This window comes from Crotalus tigris, unplaced genomic scaffold, assembly GCF_016545835.1.
Source record: "Crotalus tigris isolate CLP2741 ecotype Arizona unplaced genomic scaffold, ASM1654583v1 scf7180000024465.619267, whole genome shotgun sequence".
Classification (NCBI taxonomy): Eukaryota; Metazoa; Chordata; class Lepidosauria; order Squamata; family Viperidae; genus Crotalus; species Crotalus tigris.
The window spans coordinates 227,766-249,189 of NW_024100636.1; the positions used below are offsets into that span (position 1 = coordinate 227,766).

The 21,424-nt window shown below is 45.5% G+C and overlaps 1 protein-coding gene across 8 annotated transcripts in view; it reads right to left on the reverse strand.

The window, feature by feature from the left end:
• Positions 1-1,241: 1,241 nt before the first annotated feature.
• The window catches only part of MPND (MPN domain containing), a 28,770-nt gene continuing 8,587 nt past the window's right edge, over positions 1,242-21,424 (reverse strand). For 2 of the 8 annotated variants that reach the window (XM_039332854.1, XM_039332853.1), the window contains 9 exons: positions 21,287-21,362; positions 20,554-20,650; positions 17,855-17,927; positions 13,631-13,707; positions 9,673-9,841; positions 8,493-8,563; positions 5,664-5,753; positions 4,898-4,990; positions 1,853-2,385 (listed from right to left, as the gene is read on the reverse strand). In XM_039332854.1, the coding sequence (XP_039188788.1) occupies positions 2,299-2,385; positions 4,898-4,990; positions 5,664-5,753; positions 8,493-8,563; positions 9,673-9,841; positions 13,631-13,707; positions 17,855-17,927; positions 20,554-20,650; positions 21,287-21,362 (833 nt within the window). In that variant the 3' untranslated portion in view covers positions 1,853-2,298. Of the gene's footprint in view, positions 1,763-1,852; positions 2,386-4,897; positions 4,991-5,610; positions 5,754-8,492; positions 8,564-9,672; positions 9,842-13,630; positions 13,708-17,829; positions 17,928-20,553; positions 20,651-21,286; positions 21,363-21,424 lie in introns of those variants that run through there. The other 6 variants (XR_005555429.1, XR_005555430.1, XM_039332855.1 and 3 more) reach the window with 6 other exon arrangements.

The window sequence follows — 21,424 nt, forward strand, 5'->3', positions numbered from 1 at the left end:
ATCCTCCTCCTCCTGTTCTCCTTCTGCACAAATCCTACACGCACTTCTAGCACTGATGATGTTACTTAGTCGGGCCGTGAAACGTCTGTCAGAAAACCACCAAGCTCAGAGAGCACCCAGGGCCCCACAATCCTCCTCTTCCTCCGTCTCCTCTTCTCCACAAACCCCACTCGCAGCACTGATGATGTTACCTAGTTGGGTCATGAAACGTCTGCAAGAAAACCACCAACTTCAGGGAGCACCAAGGACCCCACAATCATCCTCCTTTTCCTCCCCTCCAGAACCCACTCCCTTCCAGCACTGATGATGTTACCTAGTTGGGTCATGAGACGTCTGCCAGAAAACCACCAGGCTCAGAGAGCACCAGGGACCCCACAGTCCTCTTCTTCCTCCTCCACAAATCCTACATGTACTTCTAGCCCTCATGATGTTACCTAGTTGGGTCATGAAATGTCTTAGAAAACCACCAAGCTCAGAGAACACCAAGGACCCCACAGTTAAGCCCTGAACTACAGACATTTTTATCTCTTGGTGATCAACTTTTTTTTTTAATATATATATATATATATATAATTTCTGAGGTTTTCGCGGGTGTTTGTATGTAGGTCTTTGGTTATTCGGGTTTTCTCCCGCGTAAAATTGGAAGTGTCTTGGCAACGTTTCGACGAAGTCTCATTCGTCATCTTCAGGCTGGTGCTTTTGGCTTCGTGCTTCTAGGAGCAATGTGTGGTTGTAGCTGTCGTCGAAACGTCGCGAAGACACTTCCAATTTTATGTGGGAGAAAACCCGAATAACCAAAGACATACATATATACATATACATATATATATTCAAAAGAAAAACGAGCACCAGGAGGTAAAACAATTAAATGTTTAATAAATAAATAACCTAGCTTTCGATGGCTATATTGCTGTCATCATCGTCAGGGTGTTAAACGCCAGAGGGTGGGGGAGCTCGTTTATAAGCACTTATAAACAAGCTTATAAACGAGCTCCCCCACCCTCTGGCTTTTAACATCCTGACGATGATGGCAGCAATATAGCCATCGAAAGCTAGGTTATTTATTTATTAAACATTTAATTGTTTTACCTCCTGGTGCTCGTTTTTATCTTTTGAATATGTATACACCCAGGAGACTACGTTCCTCAATTTTTATGTTAATTTTTAATATATATATATATATATATATATATATATATATATATATATATATATATATATATATATATATATGACAGGAAGATATATATGACAGGAAGACCTGGAGGAACGTCCATGGGGTCGCGATGGGTCGGACACGACTTCACAATTAACAACAACATATATATATATATATATATTCCTCCGAGGTTTTGAGTCTACTGGCAGGTTGACCGTTTGTAAACTCCCAATCCTGGCCACCACCAAAGTTCTCCATCTCATCATTCAGTCTTGCTGGGTCTTGTCCTTCTGCAATCTCACATTTTGGAGAAAAAGCTTGAAAAGGGGGGGGGGGAAAGGATTTTTTCCCCAACCCAGCATCTCTGCTTCTCTTCAGATGAATCTTTGTCTGTCTGTCATCCCAGATGACAAGCCTGATTTGTCATCACTTTTTCTCTAAGAATGAGATTTACAACATATTTTTAATTTTCTTCCATGACCCATGATAATGGGATCTTGGTAGCCTTGCTTCCCCAGCCTGCCCTTTTTCAGATGGTTATTACGATGTTTTTATTGATTAAATTGATCAGCCGCCCATCTCGCCACTGCAGTGTTTCTCAACCTTGACCATTTTAAGGCCTGTGGACTTCAACTCCCAGAATTCCACAGCCAGCAATGCTGGCTGTGGAATTCTGGGAGTTGAAGTCCACATGCCTTAAAATGGTCAAGGTTGAGAAACACTGCGCCACAGGATAATTCTTGACCCGTTGGCTCAAAATGCATCATGTAAACATTTTTCTGGCCAACAAAACATTCCCAAATGAAGCGACATCTCTGCTTGCATTATGGGAAACATAAGTTCCTAATGGTGCTAACTAAATCTCCCTCCAGGCTACGCTACTGAAGCTCTCGACTCGCCCGTCTGTAAAATGGGCGCGCCGATCTACTTGCTAACACATCCAGGGGTGCTTCCACTTTTCCAGCCAGGGGGCCCAGAGGCCGAGCCCAAAACGGGATGATTTCAAACATTCGAAAGGGATCCACTTCGACCCTGTCCCCGATGAATGTCACGGCCTGCAGTTCCGGATTCAAATCCTGCCTCGACCCAGGTTTGTGTCTTCTGTAGGAGTCCCGGACTCTCTTCAAAGAGCTGCTTCGTCAGCTGCTGTGTTGGAGGGCAGTGTAGACCTGTTCCAGGATATGTCCGAAGCTTTGATCCTTGGGTGTCCTAGAAGCTAAGGAGCCCTGAGGAAAAGATAAAAAGTAGAATTTTATTTTAAGATGGTGTTTCGCAACCTCGGCGGCTGGAAGACGGATGGGCTTCGACTCCCAGAATTCCCCAGCCTGGCAAGGCTGGTTGGGGAATTCTGGGAGTTGAAGTCCACCCACCTTCGGCTGAGAATCGTTGCCTCAGAAATTGAGGATTCAATTTGGCAGGGTTTTTGCTCTCCGGTCGTCAGGGTAAAAAACGGCGATAAGTCACTTTTTTTCAGCACCGTTGTAACTTTGAACGGTCACTAAAAGGACTGTTGTAAGTTGGGGACGACCTGTATTGCTTTGGGCCAGGGGTCCTCAAACATGGCCACTTTAAGACTTGTGGACTTCAACTCCCAGAATTCCCCAGCCAGCAACGAAATCCGCCGATCTTAAAGCCTGCTAGGTGGGGAATTCTGGGAGTTCAACCCATAATTCCAGTTGAAAAATATGTCTAAGTAATGAAGAATTGGGAGCTGAACAGAGGAAGAACCCTCGGCTAAGGCCATTCTTGGCTACTAGTTGTCACAATAAGATACATTCTTCCTTCCTTCTTTCCTTTTTCTCCTTTCTTCCTTTTTTCTTTCTTTCTTCTTTCTTTTTCTTTTCTTCCTTCCTTCTTTCCTTTACCTTCATTCCTTCATTCCTGTTTTTTTCTTTTTCTCTTTCTTCCTTTCTTCCTTCTTTCTTTCCTTCGTTTCCTTTCCCTTCTTTCCTTCCTTCCTCCCTTTCTCTCTTTCTCTTTTTCTTTTTTTCTTTTTCTTCCTTTCCCTTCCTTTCTCTTTTTCTTTTTTCTTTCTTTTTCTTTTTCTTCCTTCCTTTTTTATTTCCCTTCCTTCCTTTTTTCTTTCTTTTCTTCTTCCTTCCTCTCTTTTTCTTTCTTTTTCTTTCCTTCTTCTCTTCCTCTCTCAATCCTTCCCTTCCCCCTTTTTCTTCCTTCCTTCCTTCCTTCCTTTCCCTTCCTTCTTTTCTCTTTTTCTTTTTTCTTCCTTCCTTCCTTTTTTCCTTCCTTCCTCTCTTGCTTTCTCTCTTTCTTTTTCTTCCTTCCTCTTCCTCTCAATCCTTCCCTTTTCCCCTTGTTCTTCCTTCCTTCCTTCTTTCCCTTCCTTCCCCTTCCTTCCTCTCTTTCTTTTTTCTTTCTTTTTTTCTTCCTCTCTTTCTCTCTCTCTCTCTTTTTTCTTCCTTCCTTTTTCTCTTCCTCCCTCAATCTTTCCCTTTCCCCTTCCTTCTTTCGTTTCCCTTCCTTCCTCTCTTTTTTCTTTCTTTATTCCTTCCTTCCTTCTTTTTCCTTCCTTCCTTCCTCTCTTTCTCTTTCTCTCTCTCTTTTTCTTCCTTCCTTCCTTTTTCTCTTCCTCTCTCAATCCTTCCCTTTCCCCCTTTTTCTTCCTTGCTTGGCTGGCTGGAGAATTCTGGGAGTTGAAGTCCACAAGTCTTAAAGTGGCCAAGTTTGAGGATCCCCGCTTCTGGCAATACAGGTAGTCCTCGACTTACAACAGTTCACTTAGCAACCACTCAGGGTTACAACGGTGCTGGGAAAAAAAGTCCCTTATGACCGTTTTTCACACTTGCAGCATCCCCACGACGACAAGATCAAAATCCAGACCCTTGGCCACTGATTCATACTTAATGACGGTCACTGGGTCCCGGGGAGGGTTCATGTGATCCCCTTTTGTGACCTACTGACAAGCAAAGTCAATGGGGGAAGCCGGATTCACTTCACAATCATGTTGCTAACTTAACAATTGATTCAGTGAACGACGCAGGTCATGAATGGGGCAAAAAATCGTTTAGCAACCAAAATTTGGAACTCGTATGTGGTCGTAAGGGGGGGGGGGGCTGCAAATGACATCAGTAGCGACCATTCAGAAAGAGAAGGGTTAATTCTTTCCTGGGGTGTTATGAGACACGTGCCTCTTTGTTTGAAGTCTAAAACTAAGCAAGGAGAGAAGCAAGCTAGAACTAAGGAGAAATTTCCTGACGGAGAGAACAATTAACCAGTGGAACAACCTGCCTCCCGAAGATGTGAATGCTCCAACATTGGAGGTTTTTGAGAAGAGACTGGACAGCCATTTGTCTGAAATGGTATAGAGGGTTTCCTGCCTGAGCAGGGGGTTGGACTAGATGACCTCCAAGGTCCCTTCCAACTCCTCCTCCTCCTCCTCCTCTTTTCTTCTTCTTTTTTCTTCTCCTTCTTCCTCTCCTTTTCTTCCTTTTCTTTTCTTTTCTCCTCCTTCTTCCTCTCCTCTTCCTTCTCTTCTTCTTCCTCTTCTTCTTTCTCCTCCTCCTCCTCCCTTCTTCTTCTTCCTCCACCTCCTCTTCTTCCTCTTCTTCTCCTCCTCCCTTCTTCCTCCTCCTCCTCCTTCTTTTTCCTCTCCTCTTCTCCTCCTCCTCATTATTATTATTATTATTATCATCATCATCATTTCCCATAGGGCTTATTATGGTTATTATTCTTATTGATCAATATTATTTGCCGCAGTTCCTTTCCCCAGGTGAGTCTTACCTTGAGTTTATCCAGGTAGGTCTGCTCCTGGCTCCACGCGTCTTGAAACTTCACCATGTCAGGTGCCCCTTTGTAGAACTCCACCAGCAGCATCTGGAAGCCGGTGAGAAAACGGTCAGTGGAAGGCACAGGACACAATGACCTGCCCACGCTAGACGAGTTGCAGGCAGTCCTCGACTTAACGACCGTTCAGAGTTCCGACGGGCCTCCCCACTGCTACTTATGACCTGGTTTCGAAGCTCTGGCAGCCCCCCACCACCCCAACCCTGCAGCTGTGGGATCGAATTTGGGGCACATGGCAACCGGCCCACATTGGCCGCCATTTGCAATGTCCCATAGTCATGTGACCGTAATTTAGGGTTTGGGGGGGTTTTTTGCTGAAAAGCGGCATTTGACTTCCAGCTTACGATGAAAAAGACACCCACTGGGTAGAATGGGTTCACTTAACGACCGTCACAAAAAAGGTGGTAACATTGGGCAGGGTGATATGGTGAACAGCTTAAGGACCAGCATGACTTAATGCTGGCTGGGGAATTCTGGAAGTTGAAGCCGACTTCAACTTCCAGGTCTTAAAAGGGGCCAAGCTTGAGAAATCCACGGGGGCCGGCAGTCCTTATGAGATGTGTCACACACACTCACACACACATCTTTAAATTTAATTTCTGTGACCCCATGACCTTTTTTTTACATCAGAACACTGATGTGCTTGGGTCAGGGTGTGCCACCAAATGGCCCTGCTGTAAGACAATTCGGAGAAACAGGATACCATTTCGTGGAGAACGTCGTTCGTTAAAAATCCATCCTGGATGTAGGTGACTTCAACCTCCATGGGGATGCCGTAATCATAGGGTCTTTGCTGGGAAAGGAAAAAGGAGAAGGGAGGGAGGGAGGAAGGAAAAAGAAAAAAGAAAAAAGAAAGAAGGGAGGGAGGGAGGGGGGAAGGAAGGAAGGAAGGAAGGAAGGAAGGAAGGAAGGAAGGAAGGAAGGAAGGAAGGAAGGAAGGAAGGAAGGAAGGAAGGAAGGAAGGAAGGAAGGAAATTTTGAGTCCCTCTCTTTAGGCATGTGCACACAATGAAAATTATCCGGAAGAAGACTGCAGCCTTGCCTCTGCACAGCCCTTCTCTGTTTTCATTGATTATTTCTTTTATTTATTAAATAGATGCCTATGGCTGCCCAATTCATGCACAGTGAAGCTGAGAGGCCTACGACCTTAAAAATCCACACTATCAAATGTCCAGAACCCCCACCCTCTTAACAGGTAGTTCATAGAATCATTGTCATAGAATCATAGTCAAAGAATCATAGAGTCATAGAATCAGAATCATGGAATCATAGAATCATAGTCCTAGAATGAAAGAATGATAGAATCATAGTCATAGAATCATAGAGTCTAGAACAGTGGTTCTCAACCTGTGGGTCGGGACCCCATTTGGGGTCAAACGACCATTTCACGTGGGGTTGCCAAACAATGCAGCCCGCCATTTTTCCCCCCTTTTCCTTAGCTGTGCTACTCCCTTTTATTCTATTGGCTTTTGAAAGCCAATAGAAGAAACTCTCTTGAATAGAGTCTAATTCTATTGGCTTTCAAAAGCCAATAGGAATTGTCCAGGCTATCTCTGCCCTGCTGAGCCCGCCAAAAGTCCCATTCTGCAAACGGTGCTGCACCAGTTGAGTAGTCCTCAACTTATGACCGGTTGACTGGTCCTCCACTTATGACCGGTTGGGGGTTGCGGCATTAAAAAGGTTGAGAACCACTGATCTAGAATCATAGTCATAAAAATCATAGAATCAGTCACAGAATCATAGTCGGAATCATAGTCTAGAACAGTGATAGCGAACCTTTTAGAGACCGAGTGCCCAAATTGCAACCCAAAACCCACTTATGCATCATCGGGTGCCGGGTGGGTGTGGCCCAATGGGTGGGTGTGGCTCATTGGGTGGGTGTGGCCCATTGGCTGGGTGTGGCCCAGTGGTTGGGTATGGCTGCGGTGGTAACGGCAGACTGGTTGGGACTAAAAAGTTCAATCAATCAATTCCAGCTTTGCAAGATCTTTTTTTTCCCCGTGAGAAGTTGAAATTGACTGATTGAACCTTTTTTTTTTTTTTTTGCACACGGCGGCGGAGGCCTAAAGCGAAAAGGTTTTATAAAACCCAGCTGAAGGCCTAGGACTGGGGCGACGGTGTGTGTGCCCACAGAGAGGGCTCTGAGTGCCGCCTCTGGCACCCGTGCCATAGGTTCGCCCCCCACTGGTCTAGAATCATAGAATCATAGCCATAGAATCATATACTCAGTCATAGAATCATAGAGTCCAGATTAGAATCATAGTCATAAAATCACCGAATCATACAGCCATGGAATCCTACAGAACTATAGAATCCTAGGGACCTTGGAGGTCTTCTAATCCAATCCCTTGCCTTAGACCAGGAGTAGGCATCCTTGGCTCTCATATGACTGGTGGACTTCAACTCCAGAATTCCTGAGCCAGCCATGCTGAGGGGAAAGGGAGAGGTTTCCAAGCTGAGCCAGGCTGGCTCAGGAATTCTGGGAATTGAAGTCCACGAGTCGTAAAAGTTGCCATAGTTCCCTGTCCTGAGGGATGAGGTTAGGACAGGGGTAGGCCACCTTGGCTCTTTTATGACCCGTGGACTTCAACTCCCAGAATTCCTAAGCCAGCTTGGCTCAGCTTGGAAAGCTCTCCCTTTCCCCTCAGCATGGCTGGCTCAGGAATTCTGGGAGTTGAAGTCCACGAGTCATAAAAAGGCCAAGTTTGAAGACCCCTGCTCTAAAAGTACAAACGAGTAGTTCCACCGGATGTAGAGTTGGTCTATAGCAGGGGTGGGGAACCTTGGCTCTTTTATGACCCGTGGACTTCAACTCCCAGAATTCCTCAGCCAGCATGGGGGAACTATGGCCCCTTCATGACTTGTGGACTTCAACTCCCAGAATTCCTCAGCCAGCATGGCTCAGCTTGGAAAGCTCTCCCTTTCCCTCTCATGGCTGGCTCAGAATTCTGGGAGTTGAAGTCCAGCAGTCATAAAAGAGCCAAGGGTTGTCCTACCCCCGATCTAGATGATAGATAGACAAGGCAGACGAGAGACCTAGATCGGGCTAGGCAACCTTGGCCCCCCTTTTTCACAATGACTCATGGACTTTCAACTCCCAGAATTCCTGAGCCAGCATGGGGAAAACTTTGGTCCATGATTTGTGGACTTCAACTCCCAGAATTTCTGAGCCAGCCTGGCTCAGCTTGGAAACCTCTCCCTTTCTCCTCAGTGTGGCTGGCTGAGGAATTCTGGGAGTTGAAGTCCACCAGTCATAAAAGAGCCAAGGTTGCCTACCCCTGCCCTAGACTGGAGATCTTATTGCATCCTGGACAAATGGACCTCCTTTTTCTTTTTCAAGACCCTGGAACACTTCCCCTGTGGTTCCCAGGCTCTCTGCCGCTCTTCTTGAGTCAGTCAAACATTCACACATAGTTCTTAAAGCAGAAAAAGGCTGAATTATCTTGTTGATCCTCCCAGTTAAGACCCTTCAAGGCTGCCAGCACTTCAAGCAACCCAGCCAATCCTCGGTGGCCGGGATGTACGTGCTTACCTCCGGGGGTGGCATCACCCAGAAGGGGGAGATCTTGGATTCTACGCCTTGGTTGCCATGGTAATAAGGACCTGGTGGGACAGGAATAAAAAAAATGCTTGGATGAGCAGTCAGACGTTCCAGGCCTCATTTGGAACTGCAGACCCGGCCCTCTTCCTTGTTCCCGTGGGTGACAAAAGAACAACAGGTAGTTCTCCACTTACAACCATTGTCAAAAATCTAGGCACTTGGTCACTGATACGTATTTGCGACGGTCGCAGTGTTCCTAGGTCAGATTATCCTGGTTTGCGACCTTCCGACACGCAAAGTCAACGGGGAAGCCAGATTACCAACGGAAATGTTAGGCTCAATTGTGGACATACGTTGAGGACTACCTGTGAGTTTTAGTCCCGCTTTTGGCATGAAAGCCGGCTGGGTGACTTTAGACCAATCACCAGGAGACTGGGAGTTCCAGTCCCGCCTTAGGCATGAAAGCCGGCTGGGTGACTTTAGACCAATCACCAGGAGACTGGGAGTTCTAGTCCTGCCTTAAGCATGAAAGCTGGCTGGGTGTCTTTAGACCAATCACCAGGAGACTGGGAGTTCTAGTCCTGCCTTAGGAATGAAAACCAGCTAAGAGACTTCAGACCAATCACCAGGAGACTGGGAGTTCTAGTCCTGCCTTAGGCATGAAAGCCAGCTGGGTGACTTTAGACCAATCACCAGGAGATGGTGAGTTCTAGTCCCGCCCTAGGCATGAAAGCCGTCTGGCTGACTTTAGACCAATCACCAGGAGACGGTGAATTCTAGTCCCACCTTCGGCATGAAAACCAGCTGGGTGAATTCGGGCTAGTCTCTCCCTCTCAGCCCAACCCACCCCCACAGGGTTGTCGTTGTGGGGAATATAGGAGTGGGAAGACGCATTGAATACGTTCGCAGCCTTAAACTATTGGTAAAAAATAAAGGCGGCCAGATACAAATAGATAAATAAATTAGTTTAGCTTCTTCTTATGGGAGACAAATAATGCACTATTTCCTTTGCTTTGCAAGCGCCTCCCCCCCCCCCGGCCTCAAATGGCCCTGGATCCTCCTGTTTTCCGCCTCCGGAGCTCCCCAAAGCCAGCGGATTTTCAGAAACCCCAATTGCAAGAGGAACAAGGAACAAGGCAAGCACGAGCAGACACCCAGTTTTACAACCTACCACAAATGAGCGCCAGGCACGGCTGGAAGCTGTTGCTGGATCCCTGGAGCTTCAGCTGGTAGTCCATCTGCATGTCGATGTCTTGCAGGGAAGGCAGAGGGTGGCTGAACGGGTGGCTGTGATACCAGCCCACCAGCGACAGCCCCCGCAGGAAGAGGTTTTGGCAGATCTGGAAAGGACCAATCACCAGGAGACGGTGAGTTCTAGTTCCGCCTTAGGCGTGACAGCCAGCTGGGTGACTTTGGGCCAATCACCAGGAGACGGTGAGTTCTAGTCCCGCCTTAGTCGTGAAAGCCAGCTGAGTGACTTTGGGCCAATCACCAGGAGACAGTGAGTTCTAGTCCCGCCTTAGTCATGAAAGCTGGCCTGGTGACTTTGGGCCAATCACCAGGAGACGGTGAGTTCTAGTTCTGCCTTAGGCGTGACAGCCAGCTGGGTGACTTTGGGCCAATCACCAGGAGACGGTGAGTTCTAGTTCCGCCTTAGACATGACAGCCAGCTGGGTGACTTTGGGCCAATCACCAGGAGACAGTGAGTTCTAGTTCTGCCTTAGGCATGATAGCCAGCTGGGTGACTTTGGGTCTATCACCAGGAGACAGTGAGTTCTAGTCCCGCCTTAGTCATGAAAGCCGGCCTGGTGACGTTGGGCCAATCACCAGGAGATGGTGAGTTCTAGTCCCGCCTCAGACATGAAAGCCACCTGGATGATTTTGGTCCCCTCCCCCTCTCCCACCTCACAAGGCTGTTGTAGTGGGGGAAATAGGAAGAGGAAGATGTGTTGGCAATGTTCCCCGCCTTGAGTTATTTGTCAAAATAATAAAAGCGGGATATAATTAAATAAATCTATTTAAATTCGCTCCTTCTTATGGGGGCACAGATAAGACAGTATTTGCCTTGTTTTGTAGCTTCACTTCGCTTTAAAATGGCCCTTTATTCTCCTCTATTTTGCCTTTTGGCTTCCAAAGCTCCTCCCAGCTGCCTATTTTTCCTCTTTCTGGCATTATCCATTTCAATTATAACTAAACTTTAGCCGCATCGGCATCATACGTTTAACTCGGTTAGTACAGCAACCCGTTTTTCTGGCATGGTACAAAACCTTGACCCATTTAAAAAAAGAAAAAAATCCGAATGGCTTAGACTGGTTGACCGTTTCAGCCCCAAAATAATTAATCAAGCTTCTGCCCTGAAGCCATTTTTTTTTTTAAATTAACAAGATTAGTCTTATTGTCGGGACCCAGCCACAATTCCATGAACTGAAAGAACGGAAACCTATTGTAATCCACAAAAGAAAACGCAATGTCTGACGTGAAAAAAATCATCAAAAAGACATCCTCGACCACCAAATACAGGCGGTCCTCAACTTACGTCCAGCCCCAAATTTCCGTGGTTAGACAAGATGGTCCTTAAGTCAGCTTTTCCCTCTTTTATACCTTTTCTTGTCACAATCAGCCATAGCAATAGCAGAGAGCCTTATATACCGCTTCACAGTGCTTTACAGCAGGGGTCCCCAACCTATGGTCCACAGCCCGGTACTGGGCCGTGGTGTGTTGGCCACTGGGTGGTGGGAATAGCTGGCGACTCCCCCCACTCACGGCAGCGCAGCTACGCTAGCACCGCCATCAGTGTCACGTGGGCGCCAACAGCCGTTAGCGCATGCACACGGGCACCAGCAGCCCGCTTGCACAAGCGCCAGTAAGCAGCCCATTTGCGCATGCATGCAGACCCCAGCGCGCTACCGTTGTTGCTTGCGGCCCACTTATGCATGCATACGCCTGTTTGTGCTGCCGCTGTGCACACACCCATTTGCACATGCACACGCAGGCCACACACGCCCACCTTTCCCTGTTCCTCCATTGCCTTCTGGGCCGCCAAGCTGGAAAAATAGGGGAGCACTGCTTTATGGCCCTCTCTAAGCGGTTTACAAAGTCAGCTATTTCCCCCCCCCCAAGAATCTGAGTCCACATTTTACCGACCTCGGAAGGATGCAAGGCTGAGTCAATCTCAAGCCGGTCAGGATCGAACTGCTGGCAGTGGGCAGAGTCGGCCTGCAATACTGCATTCTAACCACTGCGCCACCAGGCCTCTTCAGTTGTTAAATGAATTACTGCCGTTGTTAAGTTAATGACATTTTTTTCACATGTTATTAACAGAAGATCACAAAAGGGGGTCACAGGGCCCCAGTATGCTGCGACCGTCATAAACACGAGCCAGCTGCCAAGTCTCCCAGTTTTGATCACCTGACTGCGGGGGACGGTGCCAACGGTCGTAAGTGTGAAAAACGGTCCTAAGTCCCTTTTTTCGGTGCCGTTGCCACTTTGAACGGTCACTAAACGAATGTCTGTAGAGGACTATAGGAACAACCTGCCTCCAGAAGCTCTGAATGCTCCAACACTGGAAGGTTTTAAGAAGAGACTGGACAGCCATTTGTCTGAAATGGTGCAGGGTTTCCTGCCTGAGTAGGGGGTTGGACTAGATGACCTCCAAGGTCCCTTCCAACTCTGTTATTCTATTCTATTCTATTCTATTCTATTCTATTCTATTCTATTCTATTCTGTAATTCTATTCTATTCTATTCTATCCTGTAATTCTATTCTATATTTCTATTCTATTATTATTTTTTATTCTATTCTATTCTATTCTATTCTATTCTATTCTATTCTATTCTATTCTATTCTATTCTGTAATTATATTCTGTAATTCTATTCTATTCTATCCTGTAATTATATTCTGTAATTCTATTCTATTATTATTTTGTTATTCTATTCTATTCTCTTCTGTTCTGTTCTATTCTATTCTATTCTATTCTATATGACCTTCCAACTTTATTATTGTTATTATTATTGCTCATATGTATCTTAAATCACGGGTTAAGGTGTTAGACTACACTGCCCATCATCCACGCAGACCAACCATGCTAGCTAGAGCTGATGGGGAAGAATCCAGCAACTATGGTGGAACAATGGATTGACTCATTATAACTTCAGCTGTCCTCAAACTCCAGATGAGGGGATTTCATCCCGCAGAATTCTCAGCTGGGGGAAAAACTCACCCTATAAACCCATGTAAAGCATTTTCATTTCTTGTAAGTATGTAAATCAGGGCTAATAATGACCATTTCTCTGCCCTGACCCTTGGCAGCCGCATAGACCAATTAATAAAATATTATAAGCAATTCAAGTGGTCCTTGACTTACGACCACTTGTTTAACAACCATTCAAAATTACGACGGTGCTAAAATTACGACTTACAACCGGTCCTCTTACTTATGACTATTGCAGCATTCTCCTACTCAGGCGATCGGCATCTGGGTGCTTAGCAACCAGCTCACACTTACGACGACTGCAGCATCCCAGCGTTAAGCGAACACCACCTGTGACTCTCCCAGCTGACTCCCCACTAGCAAAGTCACTGGGGAAGACCACGAACTGTGACCACATGGTGCCTCATTTAACAGCCGCATCGCTTCAATTCTCGGATCGCAATTGTGGTCATAGGTTGAGGACTTCCTGTATGCTGTTTCAAATTACACATTATGATGGTGGTCACTGGAAACTGCCCCAGCATTGCTTAAAAAGGGGAAGTGATCTTTCCAAACAATTTTTTCCCAAGGATCCAAGGATATTCCCATGTCACTTCCCTCCATCGCCTCACCTCATCACAGGGGCTGCCCCAAAGAAGAGGGAGTCAAGCTATTCTCCAAAGCGCCTGAAGGCAGGACAAGAAGCCACAGATGGAAACTGACCAAGGAGAGAAGCAACCTGGAACTAAGGAGAAACTTCCTAACAGAACAATTAACCAGTGGAACCACCTGCCTCCAGAAGTGGTGAATGCTCCAACACTGGAAGTTTTTAAGAAGAGACTGGACAATTGTTTGCCTGAAATGGTATAAAGTTTCCTGCCTGAGCAGGGGGTTGCACTAGATGACCTCCAAGGTCCCTTCCAACTTTATTATTATTACCTCTTCTTCCACAATGGCTGCCAGCTCTCCGTCCCCGAGTCGTGACCGGCAAGGGAACGCCCGCAGCACCGTCAGCACTGGAACACAACACAGTCACGAGGTTAGGGTTAAGCAACGAATTTTCTCCCATTTTGTTAATTTGCAACATTATACATCAACCAGAGTCAAAATAGGATATGTAGACAGCAGGAATCTCCAAAGGTAGCAACTTCAAGACTTCTGGACTTCAGCTCCCAGAATCCTGGGAGTTGAAGTCCACAAGGGAATTCTGGGAGTCAAAGTCCACAAGGGAATTCTGGGAATCGAAGTCCACAAGGAAATTTTGGGTGTTGAAGCCCACCCATCTTAAAGCATGCTGGCTGAGGAATTCTGAGAGTCGAAGTCCACAAGGGAATTCTGGGTGTTGAAGCCCACAAGAGAATTCTGGGAGTCAAAGTCCACCCATCTTAAAATTGTCAAGGTTAAGAAACACTGTATAACTTATCATTGCATATTCTTATCATGTTCTCTACAGTATGATATTCTGTGCTGGGATACCAGGGAGGACATTACTGCTTCATGACCTTTTTATATGATTTAGAAAATCATAATTTACTGCCTTGCAGAGGTGAGTCCAAATATACATGCAGAGAAGAGCAACAAAGATGATCAGAGGACTGGAGGCTAAAACATATAAGGAAGGGTTGATGGAATTGGGTAGGTCTAGTTTAAGGATGAGAAGGATGAGGGGGGACATGATAGCTGTGTTCCAATATCTCAGAGGCTGCCCCAAAGAAGAGGGAGTCAAGCTATTTTCCAAAGCGCCTGAAGGCAGGACCAGAAGCAACGGATGGAAACTAACCAAAGAGAGAAGCAACCTAGAACTAAGGAGAAACTTCCTAAAAGCGAGAACAATTAACCAGTGGAACAACCTGCCTCCAGAAGCTGTGAATGCTCCAACACTGGAAGTTTTTAAGAAAAGACTGGACAACCATTTGTCCGAAATGGTATAGGGTTTCCTGCCTGAGCAGGGGGTTGGACTAGATGACCTCCAAGGTCCCTTCCAACTCTGTTATTCTATTCTATTCTATATTCTATTCTATTCTATTCTATATTCTATTCTATTCTGAAAAAAGATTCTATTCTATTCTATTCTATTCTATCCTATCCCATCCCATCCCATCCCACCCCATTCTAAATAAAATGTTTTTTACATTGCTGTTAAAACAAGAGACTAGTCATTCCTAGTGTAACTGCACTGATTGTGTTACGTACAGTAATTTTATTTATTTCAAGGACAAGGCACCAATTGTGAGGTTCATTTTATTGACGGATCAGCCAAAGGCCATAACAAAACCTCATTCACTCATTCTTTTCTTTAAACCACAAAAGCAGTTTGCATATTGCGACTGGCAGAATAGTCCAGCCTTTTCTTATAAATATGAAAAATTGAAACCGTACTGACTGTGTTAAGCTATTTGTATTTATTTACGGGATAATACTGAGGCTGTGGGTTTTAATGTATTCACTCATTGGCCAAAAGTCATAATAACAGTTCATTCATTCATTTTTTTTTTTCAAAAGCTGCCTTTCAGCCACCAATAAAGTTGCATTTTGTGCCTTCTGGAAAAGTTCAGCCTTTCCTTATCAAGGCCAAAAATGAAATCCGGATGATCTCGGTGCCAAATAGAATCAAAGAGTTGGAAAGACTTCAAAGGTTTTCCACTCCAGATTCCTGCTGGAGGCAGGAAATGCTGACAGCCACTCGAATTTTGCTTTTGTAGTGCTTCCTTGCCCTCTTTTAGTAGTATTTCTTTATGTATCTTTAAATTTGGAAGTCAAGCAATATTCAGAATATACGAATTTGCTTTCTGCTAGTTCAGTGGTTCTCAACCTTTTTAATGCCGCGATCCCAACCAGTCGTAAGTCGAGGACTACCCAATCGGTCGTAAGTCGAGGACTACCCAACTGATCGTAAGTCGAGGACTACCCAACCAGTCGTAAGTCAAGAACTTTCCCTGCCCAGGAACGCCATGCATGCGAGGCATAGCTGGCAAGGGGCAGTGATGGCGCAGAGTGACCACCGGTTGGGCCACCAGCTGGCCCAGCCCAAGGGAGGTAAGGCACCCGCCAGGCCCCACGCGTGCCAGCAACCCTCCCTGCACCCGCCGGCCTCCCACCTCCCACCCCTGGCCCTCTTTTACTTAAATTTTTAGTAGTTGCTCAGCAGGGACGGGTAGAAGCTTCCAGACAGCTCGCCTTCGCTGCAGACAACTTGCAGCACCGTTTGCAGAATGGGACTTTTGGCGGGCTCAGCAGGGCAGAGACAGCCTGGACGATTCCGATTGGCTTTTGAAAGCCCATAGAATTAGACTCTATTCAAGAGAGTCTATTCTATGGGCTTTCAAAAGCCAATAGAATAAAAGGGAGTAGCACAGCTAAGGAAAAGGGGGAAAAATGGCAGACTGCGTTGTTTGGCGACCCCCGTGAAATGGTCGTTTGACCCCAAATGGGGTCCCGACCCACAGGTTGAGAACCGCTGTGCTAGTTCCTAGTGACGGATTTTATCTTCCTGGGCTCCAAGATCACCTCAGATGGGGACTGCAGCCAAGAAATTAAAAGACGCTTGCTCCTGGTGAGGAAAACTATGGCAAATCTAGACAGCATACTAAAAAGCAGATATCACCTTGCCAACAAAAGTGCGTATAGTCAAGGCCATGGTTTTCCCAGTTGCAATGTATGGCTGTGAAAGCTGGACCATAAGAAAGGCTGAGTGCCAAAGAATTGAGGCCTTTGAACTCTGGTGCTGGAGAAGACTCCTGCGAGTCCCCTGGACTGCAAGGCGGTCAACCGGTCAGTCCTAGAGGAGATCAACCCCGACTGCTCTTTAGAACGACAGATCCTGAAGTTGAAACTCAAGTACTTTGGCCACCTAATGAGAAGGAAGGACTCACTGGAGAAGAGCCTGATGCTGGGAAAGATGGAGGGCAATAGAAGAAGGGGACGACAGGGAACGAGGTGGCTGGATGGAGTCACTGAAGCAGTAGGTGTGAACTTAAATGGACTCCAGAAGATGGTAGAGGACAGGAAGGCCTGGAGGAACGTTGTCCATGGGGTCGCGATGGGTCGGACACGACTTCGCAACTAATAACACCAACAAGTTCCTCCAGCGTCCTCAACTTACGACTACAATTTCTGTTGCTAAGCAGGACAAGGGAGCTAAGTGAGCTTTGCCCCAATTTACGACCTTTCTCGCCAGAGTGGTTAAGTGAATCACTGCAGTGCAGTTGTTAAGTGAGAAACACGGTTGTTAAGTGAATCCGGCTTCCCCAGGGGCTTTGCTTGTCAGACGGTCGCAAAAGGGAATCGCGAGACCACGGGACGTTGCAAACCGTCATAAATAGGAGTCAGTGGCCAAGCTTCTGAATTTTGATCACCTGACCGTGGGGATGCTGCAAGAGTTGTAAGTGTGAAAAAATGGTCATTAAGTCACTTTTTTCAGTCCCATTGTAATTTTGGACGGTCACTAAACGAATCTTTGTAAGTCAAGGATTACTTTTACAAGATTCACCAATCTTCCGTTTGAAGATCTCCAGGCTTTATAATTGCCTCCCAAGATTTGGGTGAAAAAAAAAAAAACCTGAGGTAAAACCGTTGCTTCTTTTATAATAATAATAATAAAAATAATAATAGTAGTAGTAGTAGTAATAATAGTAGTAGTAGTAGTAAAGTTGGAAGGGACCTTGGAGGTCATCTAGTCCAACCCCCTGCTCAGGCAGGAAACCCTATACCATTTCGGACAAATGGCTGTCCAGTCTCTTCTTAAAAACTTCCAGTGTTGGAGCATTCACCGCTTCTGGAGGCAGGTTGTTCCATTGGTTAATTGTTCTGTCAGGAAGTTTCTCCTTAGTTCTAGGTTGCTTCTCTCCTTGATTAGTTTCCATCCGTTGCTTCTTGTCCTGCCTTCCGGCGCTTTGGAGAATAGCTTGACTCCCTCTTCTTTGGGGCAGCCCCTGAGATACTGGAAGACTGCTATCATGTCCCCCCTCATCCTTCTCTTCATTAAACTAGACATACCCAGTTCCAGCAACCGTTCCTTATACGTTTTAGCCTCCAGTCCCCTAATCATCTTTTGTTCCCAAGCAGATGTGTGAATTATGAAGGAATTTTTAAAAAAAATTATCCCATCAAATCCCCAAACATCCAACCTTTTCGCTCACCTCAGGATAACCCAACAGGACTTACGTTGGCTGTTGATGTTCCATTGGCCTGCCAGGTAGCCCACCACTTCACTTCTTGATAAGTGACTGTGGAAATCCTAAAGAGAAGATGCCAAAGGGAACGGATGAGCATGACAATCAAGAGGGGAGACTATTTTGAAGCTCAGGGATGAACTGTGGGGTCCTGGGTGCTCTCTGAGCTGGCTGATTTTTCTTACAGACGTTTCTTGACCCAGCTAGCTAACATCACCAGTGTTCGAAGAGAGAGGGGTTTGTGGAAAGAAGGAGTAGGAGTATGCGGTCTTTGATGCTCTCTGAGCTGGGTGGTTTTTCTTGCAGACGTTTCATGACCCAACTAGCTAATATCATCAGTGTTGGAAGAGAGAGGGGTTTGTGCACAGGAAGAGGGGTAAGAGGAGGAGAAGGAGAAGGGGAAAGGAGGAGGAAGGGTAAGAAAAGGAGAGCATCAATAGCTTCCTGTTATGTATGTGTTCATTTCTGAGAGCAGGTTACAGAATTTCATATTTAATGTGTGCCAATGTGCCCAGAGTAAAAAATGACAATAAAAGTTATCTATCTGTCTGTCTGTCTGTCTGTCTATCTATCTATCCATCCATCCATCCATATTTTATCTATTGTCTGTCTGTCTCTCTATCTATCTATCTATCATCTATCTATCCATATTTTATCTATTGTCTGTCTTGTCTCTCTCTCTCTATTTATCATCTATCCATCCATATTTTATCTATTGTCTGTCTGTCTATCTATCTATTTATCTATCATCCATCCATCCATCCATCCATCCATATTTTATCTATTCTGTCTCTCATCTATCTGCCTGCCTGCCTGCCTCTCTCTCTCTCTCTCTCCCCTTCCTTCCTTCCTTCCTTTCTGTTTATCTGTCTATCTATCTCTCTCTCTCTCTTCCTTCCTATCTCTCTCTCTCTCTCTCTCTCTCTCTCTTCCTTCCTATCTATCTCTCTATCTCTCTATCTCTCTATCTATCTATCTATCTATCTATCTATCTTCCTTCCTCTCTCTCTCTCTCTTCCTATCTATCTATCTATCTATCTATCTATCTATCTATCTATCTCTCTCTCTCTCTCTCTCTATCTATCTATCTATCTATCTTCCTTCCTCTCTCTCTCTCTTCCTATCTATCTATCTCTCTATCTCTCTCTCTATCTATCTATCTATCTATCTATCTATCTATCTATCTATCTATCTATCTTCCTTCCTCTCTCTCTCTCTTCCTATCTATCTATCTATCTATCTATCTATCTATCTATCTATCTATCTATCTATCTATCTATCTTCCTTCCTCTCTCTCTCTCTCTCTTCCTATCTCTCTCTCTCTCTCTCTCTCTCTCTCTATCTATCTATCTATCTATCTATCTATCTTCCTTCCTCTCTCTCTCTCTCTCTCTCTCTCTCTTCCTATCTATCTATCTATCTATCTATCTATCTATCTATCTATCTATCTATCTATCTATCTATCTATCTATCTTCCTGCCAGGTGGTTAAGCCTGTCCTGTTTGAGTTAGGGGTAAACTCTAATTGTCAGTTGTCTAAGTATTCCCATATACAGACAGTCCTTGACTTACGACACAATTGAGCCCAAAATTTCCGTTCTGAGAGAAAAGACAGTTATTTTGTGAGCTTGGGGCCATTTTACGACCTTTCTTGCCGAGTTGTTAAGTGAATCGCTGCGGCTGTTAATTCAGTAACACGGTCGTTAAGTGAATCTGGTTTAGATGATGCAACGGTTGTAAATGTAAAAAATGATCATAAATCACTTTTTCGAGTGCTGTGGCAACACTGAACGGCCGTTAAACAACCTGTTGTCAGTTGAGGACCACTTGTATTTGCATTGATAGATTCAATTGCTCTGATGTTCTTTCCCATTGACTGAACTCCACCCGGCGGTATGCAAACCCTTGTAACAAACACAATAAAATGTTCACTAAGTCAGCCTTTCCCATCTTGGGGCCCTCTCAACTTGCCGAATGCAGAAATCCCAGAATTTATTTATTTATTTATTTATGAGACTTATATACTGCTTTAAGTGCAAGCACTCTCTAAGCGGTGTACACCAGTAAGCAATGTATATATATATATATTTACATTGCCCCCAACAATCTGGGTCCTCATTTTACCTACCCCGGAAGGATGGAAGGCTGAGTCAACCTAGAGCCGGTGAGATTTGAACCGCTGACCTGCTGAACACAGTCAGCTAAAGTGGCCTGCAGTACTGCACTCTAACTGCTGCGCCACTTCGGCTCATTCTATTTGCGAGACCGCCTACTACCTCATAGTTCCCTTCGTCCAGTTAGATCCCACAGGCTGGGCCTCCTTCGGGTCCCGTCAGCCAAGCAGTGCCATTTGGCGGGGCCGCGGAGAAGGGCCTTCTCTGTGATGGCGCCCACGTCTTGGAACCAGCTCCCCCCCCCCGGAGATTAGGACCGCTCCCACCCTGTTGGTTTTCCGCAAGCTGCTTAAGACCTGGCTTTTCCGGCAGGCCTGGGGTTTATAAAATCTGACCCCTGGATGAATGTTATTGTATTGTTTGTTTTGTTAAGTTATGTTGTGTTTTTTATTGTTAGCCGCCCGGAGTCCTGCGGGAGTGGGGCGGTCTATAAATTTTAATAAAATAAACTAAATAAATAAATAAATTCCCCAGCCAGCCCTGGAGGTGTGCCCCCAAAGCAAGAAGGGATTACCTACCACGAGTAGGAGAACGTTGCTAGAGATGGCCACGTTGAAAGGCTGGAATTTGTTGAGGGCTGCAAAAGACGTCACCTCCACCAAGGTATGGGGGTTCCTAAAGGGAATTAAAAAAAATAAATCCTTAATGTTGTGATTGTGAGGACTAGACATGTCCTTTCGGAATACAGTACGCACTGGCACGTGATTTGATTTATGAGGCAGACTGGAGGGGGAACATAACTAGATGAGCTAATTCTACTTTACGGTAAGGCTGTGGTAACACAATCTTGCAGGTCTGAAAGTACAAATCTCCCACTGTCACAATGTTGCCGCAAAGATATAATTCAACATTTAAATTTGAGAGAGAGAGAGAGAGACAGAGAGAGATGAGATAGATAATAATAATACTAATATTAATAATAAAGTTGGAAGGGACCTTGGAGGTCATCTAGTCCAACCCCCTGCTCAGGCAGGAAACCTATACCATTTCGGACAAATGGCTGTCCAGTCTCTTCTTTAAAACTTCCAGTGTTGGAGCATTCACCGCTTCTGGAGGCAGGTTGTTCCGCTGGTTAATTGTTCTAACTCTCAGGAAGTTTCTCCTTAGTTCTAGTTTTAAAATAGCCTTAGTCATTCTCTATTTCCCCAGGAATCTGATCTCTGAATCTTCTGTTCTTGTTATTTTTATTTTTTTTGGGGGGGGGGGAGGGAAACCCTTAAACAGGACACAGCATTCACTGGATCAATGTACCTGACGGAATCCCGACTTCCCAAACTGCAATAGCGGACAGGAATTCGATTCTGGCATTCCAGCCTTTTGCTGTGTTCTGGGGGAAACAAACAAAGGAATAATAATAATAATAATAATAATGCTACCAGTCACGGTTTC